Here is a 9,748-nt window from a genome sequence, read left to right on the forward strand (position 1 = left end):
GGGCGCACGGCAGCCGGCTCCTGGACTGGGCGTCTGGGAGTGGAAGGGGGCGCGATCCAGCCCGGGTGCCTTCGGAGTCAGCGCCCCAACCTTTAACCCCTGACCCCGGCCCCACCCTCCACGCCGGGGGAGCCAGCGCTCTTCTAACTCACGCCCACCAGCCGCTCCACCCAAAATCGAGAAAACCTTCCACGTGTTAGCACGCCAGGCAAGCGACGCCACCAAAGTTAGCAACGGTGCTTAAAATGTTTTATTTTTTTTTTCTTTAAAAATATGTACAGATCTGAAATCTCCCCCTTTCGCCCCCACCCATCCTTGGGACGAGGGAAACGAAAAGAGGCGCTGAGATCATTGCCCAGAGCCCCCAAGGGCTGGCGAGCAGGCGTGTGCGCATGTACCTATCTACAACCGTACGGACGGGGGACCAGCGCGCCCGCTTGCGTCGGTGTTTCTCTGTGTGTGTTTCCCCCCCACCAATCAACCCAAACTCCCTTCCCCACCACCCTTCCAAAATGGTTTCCAAAGCGTACTGGCTTGTTTGGTGTAGAAAGCGGGAGCTCTGGCCTGAGAAATGGGGATCAGTCCCCCCGAAACAATCAAAACAAAAGGTCGGGCGGAGGCCATAAATAAGAACATTATACACACGGTGTATTTCGTCATATCCCCGGGCGCGGGGAGCGCCGGGCGCGCCGGCAGCCTCAGTAGTCCAGCTTGTTGTACAGATTGTAGAGCGGCAGGGCCGAGAGGCCGCCGCCCGGGTAGTAGAGCGGCGCGGGGAAGGCGAGCGAGCGCGGCACCGGCACGCGCAGCAGCGAGCTGTCCCGGAACACCAGCGGCATCCCCACCAGAGTCTGCGCCGACGCGTGGGCCATGTTGGCCGCCTCCAGCTCGGCCGAGAGCTGCCGCTTCCACTTGTTGCGGCGGTTCTGGAACCAAGTCTTGACCTGCGTCTCGGTGAGCTGCAGGCTGGAGGCGAGGCAGGCGCGCTCCGAGCTGCTCAGGTAGCGCTTCATGTCGAAGGTGGACTCGAGCTGGTAGACCTGGCTGCGCGAGAACACCGTGCGCGTCTTCTTCTTGGCCGCGCCCGCCTGCCGCTCGGCGCCGCCGTCCCGCGGCCGCTCGGGCCCGGGCGACGGCGAGCCCGCCGGCAGGAGCCTCTCTTGCTCTTCCTTAAAGTCCGCGTGCGAAGGGGAAAGGAAGGGCGCGTGTTGCGAACTGGCGGGCCCTGCGCCTCCGCCGCCCTTGGGGGTACCTGGGGAGTGAGAACAGACGAGGAGACCATGGAGTTGGGGAGCCTCAGACACCCCCAGCTCTGGCCCGGCCCAGGGGGGCCGGCAAGCGGCCGCAGCCTCGGTCACAACCCTTCCCGCCCGCTGGAACCCAAGCCCCAGCGCCCCGGCTGTTATAACGCAACAGGAGAGAGAGCGAGACCCCGCTGCTTCAGTCCGGGGGCTCTGTGCTCCCGGCTTCGTGAAAGGACGGGTGGCAACAGGGGTGGCAGAGGTCTGGAGGGGGGCACGAGCGTCGTTTTGAAGGTGATTTTGCCTGGGAATAACTGAGCGGGAAGGGTTCCCCGAGCTCTACAGGGCGGCGTCATTGCACAGGCCGCTTGTTCGGACACCAAGCTAAGGACTACGCGGGCTCCCCTTCTCAGATGCTGGAAAAGGAGCCGGCTCCGAAAGGCACCATTGTCACTCGTCTCGGAGGGCTAATCATTCCGAGAGGGAGGAGGAGAGGGAGAGAGGGAGAGACAGAGACAATGAGAGAGAGACAGAGACAGAGAGACCGACAGAGACAGAGACAGAGACAATGAGAGAGACAGAGGGAGAGACAGAGAGACAGAGACAGTGAGAGAGAGACAGAGACAGAGAGTGAGAGAGACAGACAGAGAGACAGAGGCAGAGAGTGAGAGAGACAGACAGACAGATTGCAGTAGAGACCGGCGCACCGCTCAGACCCGACTTTCACACCTCGCGTAGGAAAGTGTCGATGTGCTTTGGGGATATTGAGGCAGAGCCGCGTGCGGCCGGCTCCGTGCCCCGCCCGAAGTACACTCTCCCTCCAGCCCAGCCTTCCCCAAGACCACGCCGCGCAAGGTCGGTGCCCCGGGCGCGCGCGTTCCCTCCCCTCGGACCCGGGCCTCAGGCGGCCAGGGCTCCCTCCAGCCGGGGCCGGCGCGCGAGCCCCGCTGCCATCTCCCTCCCCGAGAGCTCGCGGGCGGCGCGGTCCTTACCCAGGCAGGGGAAGGGGATGGGGGGGCGGTGCTTGGGGCCGGGCTCCTGGGGACCGAGCGGGTCCGGGCAGAAGCAGGCGGGCGCCTTCCAGCCGTCGTCCGGCTCCTCCTCCTCCGAGGACACGGACAGGCTGCGCTTCCTGGCGGGCCAGCCGGCCGGCTCCCGCGGTGCCTCGGAGGGGCCCCCGCCCAGGATGGACTGAATGGTGAAGCTGGAGACGCCGCCGGCCGCCGGACACCTCTTGCCCGCCTCTTCCTTGCTGCCCATCCTGGGTTCATAAGAAATCGGAGGAAACCGAGAACTCCCTTTAGAGACGGTCTGGGAGGAAGGTGGTGCAGGAAGGCAGGCGGGGGGGAGGGGCGGGGAGGGGAGCCGGGGGGAGGGGGGCGGCGGAGCTGGCGAGGCGTCCCCGCCGCGCAGGGGGCGCGCGGGCACCGGACCGCTGCGCGGGGGTCCCTGCCCGCCGGGCTCTGGGTGCGCCCGCCCGGCCCCGGCGCGAATGCCCCTTCTTTGCCCGCCAGCTCTCCGGGTCCCCGGCTGCGCGGAGGTGGCGCGGCCTCATTTGCATAGAGGTTACCGGGACGTGGCCAATCGCAGCGCCGCCGAGCGGCCCCGGAAAATTTCAAAAAGCCAAGGCCGGGCACGCGGAGCCGGTGCTCCCCGGGGCGCGCGGAGGGCCCGGAGCGCATCTGCTGCGTCCAACCGGGGGCCGCCGTGCCGAAGGCGGCAAGGTTCCAGCCCCGGCGCCCGGCCTCTGCGGCGGCTCCGGCCGCTGGGACCCGGCTCTCTCCAGGGGCCGGGACTGCGCGGACCCGGAGCTGGGGCCGCCCGGCTCCTCCCTCCGGCGACGGGTCCTCACACCCCGGGCAGAGCTGGCAATAGGCTGCTCGGCGACCCTCCCCCAGCCTCCCGCCTCCTCCCGTCCGGGCGGGCGAGCTGGGCGGGGAGCCCCCAGACCACAGCGCCCGCGGGGAGAGTGGGGGGGACCAGGAGCATGCGCCCTGGAACCGACGCCCTTCCCGGGCCTTGGCTGTGCAGCCACGGAGCGGGCAACTTCTGCCCTTCCTCGCCTACGGACCCCACCCCCGTCTCAGGCCCGCGGGGGCTGCGGGATCACGATCGTTGGTGGGCCCTGGCGGGGGGCGGGGGGAGCCCTAGATCTTGTGTCGAGTCCCAGCAGCACCATTTACACGCTGCGAGAACTTGGACACTCCCGGCCCTAGCCGGAGCTTCACTGCCCACAGACGTGGAATGAACTTCTCCGTAGCATCCCCGCTCCTGTTTTCAGGGTCACCTTAGGTAGGAATGGAAAAGCCCCCGAAAGTCTAGAAGCACAAGGCGCTCCTAGTAGGTCCTTTGCAGACCTTTGCTGAACAGGCCACGCCCGCCCTCCCGTTCCACGAGTGACTTTTCGGTTGTTGTTTTCCCCACTTGGGCAAATTTTGGAGAACATGGAATTGCTGCACAAACAGAGGCGCTTTGCTCCCAGACAGAGGGGCCGGAGATGAGGGCAGGTTCTAGAGTTGGGACCTGGTTTTAGAATTGGGCAAAGTCGCCTCACATCTGGGCTGGGTGACTTCGAACAGGACACTTAAACTTTCTGAGCCCGGGTCTCCGTCTCCTCATTCCTAAAACTGGGGGGAGCAACGCCTGCCTCGCAGGAGCCCTGTGAGGTCAAATTGCCCAACTCCTGCCTGGGCACGCGGTGGTCACTCCATAAACCTGCCTCGCTCCCTGTCCTCACAACCCCCTGGGCGCCTGGCTCTCGCCTCTTTAATTCCCGGGTCAGCTGTTACCGGATCTAAAATCAGCCGGGCGGGACCCGCGCACAGTTGTCTACAGAAGCTCCAAGGAAACCGAGGTGAGGCGAGGCCCCAAGGGGCTCAGGCAAGCCCACCTCCTGGGTCTGCGGCCTCCGCCTTGCCTGGGATCTATCAAGAAAGAACCGATCCCGGCAGCCCGGCCCCTGGGGTGATCCCGGCAGCCCGGCCCCAAAGGCGGCCAAGGGTGAGAGGAGGCTCTGAAATCAGTCCCCACCAGTGTCCAGGCGCCGCACCGCGACCGTGCAGTTCCCTCCCCGCCCGCGCCGCACCCGGGGTTTGAGGAGAGCGCGTTTAATACCATCAGCCGCGGCGAGGTAGCGACGGCAGCCCTGCGGGTGGCAGAGCCTCTCCCTACTTAACTCCTCGACGGGCTCGTTAATGGGCTAATTGATTAGGAGTCGTGGGCGCAGCCGGGGCAGGGCCAGGCGCGGGGGCGGGGGCCAGAGGCTGTGCGCCCTGGCCCCGGAGGCCGGCGAGGGGCAGGTGCCGGCCTCCGTCACCGCATTAACCTCTTCGGGGCTCGGCGGCGGGGTCGAGACACTTTACAAATGGTCAGCTTTAATCATGGTGTCAGCTCATTAACCCAGGAGGACCCGGCGCTGAAATACCATTTGTGCGCGCGGCTCTGCCGGCCGGCGCAGGCTCCGGGGCCACGCCGCGGCCGCTCTCGCTCGCTCCCACCTGGTCGGGGGGTAGAGGGGAGGTTCCTGGAAGGGAACACCCGACTTTCTCACCCGCCTGAGGCCTCCCCGCCGACCACGGGCACCTTCCCTGGGCGCCGTCTGCAGGCGGCGCGGCGGGAAACTGGCCAACCGGAGGCGTGGAACCCGCCGCCCGCAGGGGAAGGGGGGGGAGGGGAGGAGATGGTTGAAGCCTCCTGAGCCAGCAGGTACTCGGTGCCCGCAGCCAGGAGCACGCGGGGAACATCCCGTCACTGGCCACTTGAATCCTCACAGCAAACCGGTGGTGCAGATCCTTGCCCCCAAAGTAAAGGCCAGGAAACGGAGGCTCACACCGAGTGGCCAGGCCAAGCGGAGTCACAATACTGAAGTTCAAGGCTGTTCCACTGTCAACACCAGGCCCTGGCATTGAGCTTAGGGACCGCCCCTCTCAGGACGTGGGGGCGGACCTGTGTGTGGGGTCGAGGGCCCCGAGGGTTGGCCTCTGATGGGGCAGGGACCTTGCGAGTGGGTGGCCAGGCCTTTGGGGTGGGCCTCAGAGAAGCAGCTCCGAAACCTGGGAGGGGAGGGTCTGGGGTCTGACCCAAGCAACCTGATTTGAGGGCTCTAAGCGAGGAAACAACCAGCCTGGCAACCCCACAACCTCCCCCTCACCCACCCCCCACCCCCACCCCGCCCCAGGCTAGTTTCAAAGTGAAAAGGAGCCATCTGGCCTCCTGCCCCGCCTCTTGGCCACGCCCACTCCAGGGGACCTTCGGGTCTACCCCAGAGGTGCGCTGCGACCCCGCGCGCCCAGTCCACCCGGCCGCGCGCCCCGCACATCCAGAGGCTCGCGCTGTGTGCAGCGTGCCCGCACTTGCATAAACGCTCCCACACGCACATTCAGTCCGCAAATGTCCACTGAGCTCCCACAAGCGTGCGTGTCACACACACACACACACACCCCTCTAGGCTAAACCGGGAGTGTGATCGTGGGCACAGGGCGGAGGCGGAGAGACTGGACCGAGACTGGGGAGACTTCTGGCTCTGCAACCCCGTGGACTCTCCCCTGGCCCCTTCTCTGCTCTCCTCAACTGGTCACCTCTGGACCTCCTGTCCCCCTGCACACACAGCAGTCACACCTCAGGGGCCTGAGTGCCAAGACACTATCTTCCGGCCACTTCGGGCATCCAAGGGTCCCCAAAACTTCAAAAGCGCAGAGGCCCAGGCGCCCTGTCATGGGCCCAGCCCGGCTGCAAAACGCACTCCCAGGAACCCTCCGCTCCAGGAATCCCCACCCACAGACACCGGGTCTCGCTGCCCTCGAGGGTGGCAATGCTTTAACTCCGTGCCACCTCCGACCCCACCCGACCCTCCTAGTCTTGGGAGAGCCCCACCCCTCCCAACTCCATTCAGATTAGCAGCCGCTACCCAGGAGAATGACCCCTCCTCCTTTTGCGGTGGGGATAGGATGCCCTTGGGATGCCCGTGGGGTCCCCCCACCCCCAAGGGATTAGGCTTAACCGGGTTCCAAATGACAAACTTTCCGAGACTGAAAGGACGCTTAAAGTTTAGGTCTGGAGATTAGAGCGCTGCTCAATAGTAAAGCGGCCCAGGGCGAACTCGCGGACGCTAATAAAAATGGATCCTCTGTGCTCTGCGGCAGTCGGGAAATAGGCTGGCGAGCGGGTAATAGTGGAAGAAGGCTCTCCCCGGGATGACAGATGAAGTCATAAACAAGTTTGATCTCGGAATCAAGCTTCGATAAATATTAAACACAGTCTGACCCCCCCTCCTGGACGCCAGTGGATTATGATATATGGCGCGTCCAAACTTTAAAATAAGGAAATACCAGAGAAAATTATCTCAATAAATTTTCTAAGTATAAACGTTGATTATGTTTCGATTTTCATTCAAGGGCCTCTGCTGTTCGTTCTTTGGTGCAAATGACATCTCACGATAGGCTTTTGGGGGAAAGGGCTCCCTATTTGAAAGAGAGAGCCCCAGAGGTGTACAATTTATGTAATCTGCGGCTGGGAAATGAATTGTGTAATTTATTAGAAAACAGAAAGTCCTGAAGATTGGATCAGCATAGCCGAGTCCCGACACCCCCCACCCCCACCCCACATCCATCAAGTTCCAATTAACAGCCTAACCAGAGAGCTTTAATGGGTTTCCAATCTAGTGGCCTGATAGACTCATCAATTCCTCTGGGAGAAATTAAGAAAATCGACCGCCCCTTGGCGACGCAGTGTCATTCCTTTCTGCAACTATATGTCAAATTAAAAACACAATTAAAATTTAAACTGTTTCAATCAAAGGGTGCCCTGCAACCTATGTTTCACTTAATAGAACTTTGATGAAAATCTGATGCGTGCACTCCATCACCAAGGGGGGTGAGGGCGGAAGGCGCTCGGGAGCCAAGGGGATTCTTTCTATTTCTTTAAGACATTAGCGCTGGGGTGAGGCAGCCAGGTGAGTCCCCCTCACGGCTTCGGGCTGAGCGGAGGCACCACGCGCTCGGAAGCTCTCCCACTCTCGGGCTGTACACCTCTCCCGAAGCTCTTTCCCTTCCGTCCGCAACCGAAAGGGACCCTTTGGGAACCCCCGCGACCCCGATTTTGGGCAGTGTCACCCGGAGCTGCATCGCCCGCAGCAGCGGCCCAGCAAGGGGCCTGGGCAGTACAGCCCATCCCGGTCTCACATCCCGGAAAACTGCCCGACACCGAGCGAAGTTGTTCAGCATCGGCAGGCTGAAGGGTGCGAAGAAATCCCAGGTGGAGAAGTGAACCCCAGTGGGGGCTGGGCCTGCGCCGCCGTGGGAGACCCCAGTTCCCAGAAGCTGTCGCTCCCCCCGACAGGCCTGCAGGGTACTTGCGCAGGAGACGCGCCCCCGGGGACAAGTGCAGCCCAGGTCTCAACTCCAGACCCGGGTCCCAGGCAGCGCGTCCAAGGGCAGCCGGCCCAGTTCTCTCCGAGGCCCTTTCCTTTCTGCCGCGGCCCAGCCAGGAGCACGTGCACACACGGGCGCGCACTTCCGCATGAGTGTGCACAGATGGCCCCTACCCCAAATCCAGGGAGGGCCTGCACGCAGGGGGCAGAGCCGGCGGGAAGCCAAGAGCAGGAGCCCCGAGGATTGCCTCCCTCAGGCCTTATGTGCACGTGCCGGCCCCGGGGTGTCCCCTGGGCTTGTCCAGCTGCGTTTTGGACCCCAAACGGGGATTTCTGTGGGGCTTAGGGTTCTTGCACTCTGACCCCGTCGGGGTGACCCAGTAGAAGAGCTATTTTCCCAGCGGCTCTGCAGAGTCTACTTTTGGGTCCCTAAAGGGAACCAGCCCCCTGGATAGGTCACCTGGCCTCGGGGCGTTGACAACCGCAAGAGGTGAAGCAAAATGGTGGAGTCTTCTTCGAGGCGCACCAGGCCGCGCCTGGCAAAGTCCGCGGCCCTCCCAGCCTCCCCAGGGACGTTCAGGCGCCCGGTGCGCACAAACGGGTGGAACCAGGAGCGCGTGGCCCAGGCCCAGGCAGCCCAACCACCGGAGGCCTCTCTAGAGCTGCGCGGCCCGTTGGGCCCCATGGTTCTGACTCCCACCCCCAGCGCCCAGGCCGTAGGTGGCCCGGCAGGCATCGCAGACCAGAAAGCAAACCCCACCGACCTTCTTGCCTCCTCCACTTTCCCCGAGCGGTGCCCCCCAGCGCGCGCAGGGCGCGAGGGGAGGAGGGCGTTGTGGGCTTCTCGACCGTGGCCTCTGGCTCTGGCGTGCCCGCAGCTGGCCAAGGGGACGTCCGGGCTCAGAATGAGCGCCCAGCGGCGGGGGCAGTTTATATCTGTCTTGCTGTTGTTTGATGTACACACACTTGCTCTATTTACTACCAAATAAAAGAAATACATCTGTGTTGCCAACAGAAACAGCTCGCGCGCTGGCTCCACCGTCTCCCAGGGCTCAGTGGCCCGCACAAGAGCGCGCACGCAGGCCCGCGTGGGTGCTCAGAGCGGGAGAGACTGCACTGTGGGCACCTGGGCTCCCCGTGAGGCCCTGGCCCCTAGGAGTATGGTGGTCCTTCCCGGGGTGTTGGCAAGCGTGGCTAGTTTCTCTTAGGTGGCTTGTCCGAGGAGGGGGCATGAGGCACCCCTGGGGAAGGGTTTCCCCACCTTGCTCCTTGCCCCATCCTTCCCATGGTTTCCCCAGCTGCCCAGAGTAACCTTGAACAAGGCGTGCCTGACTGTGTGTTAATGATGGCTGTGATGCCAAACACATGTGGGCAGTGCCCTGGGAGCCCCTGAGTGGGGTGTCGAAATAAACGTGTGTGTTGTGCTTTGTTGTTTGTGTGTGTCTGTCTGAGTGATGCAGAAAGGACTTAGCTGGGAAGCCAATGTCCTTTGCACTGATTGAAGATTAATCGGGACTGCGGACAGGGAAGGACCTGAGCTTAGGGTGGGAGGAGAGGAGGCTGAGTTCCATGTCTGAAGGGAGGGAAGTAGGGTAAAATCGGGCCTGCTGGTTCAGTGTCCTGGGGCGGGGGACACTGACTGCCCTGGCTCCCCTTGGTGGACCGTGTTGGGGGAAGTGGGTGGAGGAGCCCTCACTCCCGCAGACAGCCCCCTCTGGTGAGTGGTGTCGGCAGCTGCCCTCAATCCGTTGCAGAGAGAGGCAGAGGGAAGGGAATGGGGCGGCGAGGGGGGGGGACCCCAGCCAGCTGTCCAAATGTGACAGCTCTACCAGCTGCTCTCCTGGCCTCTCCTGACTGGGAGGCCTCGGAAGGACCCGCAGTGGAGCCTAGGATGCTTGAGTGTGGAGTGCTGGGTGCTCCCGCTCTGCTCCCTGGCTCAGCCTCTTCTCTTGAACTGCGAGAGATGCCACAACCCCACCTGACTGGAGGGGAGTGGACATTCTCCCCGGGCAGGCTTCTAGGCTCTGGGCGCCGCGGCCGCAGGCAGCGCCCCCCGCCCCCAGGGCGCAGCGCGCGCCTCCGGAGAGAACCCGGAGAGGGCCCAGGGCTCCTCTTTAGGAGGGAAGGGGAGGCCCGGGGA

The 9,748-nt window shown here is 63.5% G+C and overlaps 1 protein-coding gene across 1 annotated transcript; it reads right to left on the reverse strand.

Annotated features, from left to right (window-relative positions):
* Positions 1 to 232: 232 nt before the first annotated feature.
* On the reverse strand, positions 233 to 8,509 carry HMX2 (H6 family homeobox 2). Its single transcript, XM_081158742.1, has 3 exons — positions 8,373 to 8,509; positions 2,234 to 2,502; positions 233 to 1,252 (listed from the first exon to the last, which is right to left on the reverse strand). Exons 2-3 carry the CDS (start codon positions 2,499 to 2,501, stop codon positions 699 to 701), a joined length of 822 nt encoding a protein of 273 aa, XP_081014868.1. The 5' UTR covers position 2,502; positions 8,373 to 8,509; the 3' UTR covers positions 233 to 698.
* Between the last annotated feature and the right edge of the window lie 1,239 nt (positions 8,510 to 9,748).

Source organism: Miniopterus schreibersii, assembly GCF_964146895.1.
Source record: "Miniopterus schreibersii genome assembly, chromosome: 14".
Lineage (NCBI taxonomy): Eukaryota > Metazoa > Chordata > Mammalia > Chiroptera > Miniopteridae > Miniopterus > Miniopterus schreibersii.

Bases quoted from the DNA above. Each gene is read 5' to 3' on its own strand.
- HMX2 (XM_081158742.1), bottom strand. From the start codon at position 2,501: ATGGGCAGCAAGGAAGAGGCGGGCAAGAGGTGTCCGGCGGCCGGCGGC. The intron at 1,253-2,233 runs GTAAGGACCGCG...CTCACTCCCCAG, and splicing joins CATCCCCTTCCCCTGCCTGG to GTACCCCCAAGGGCGGCGGA.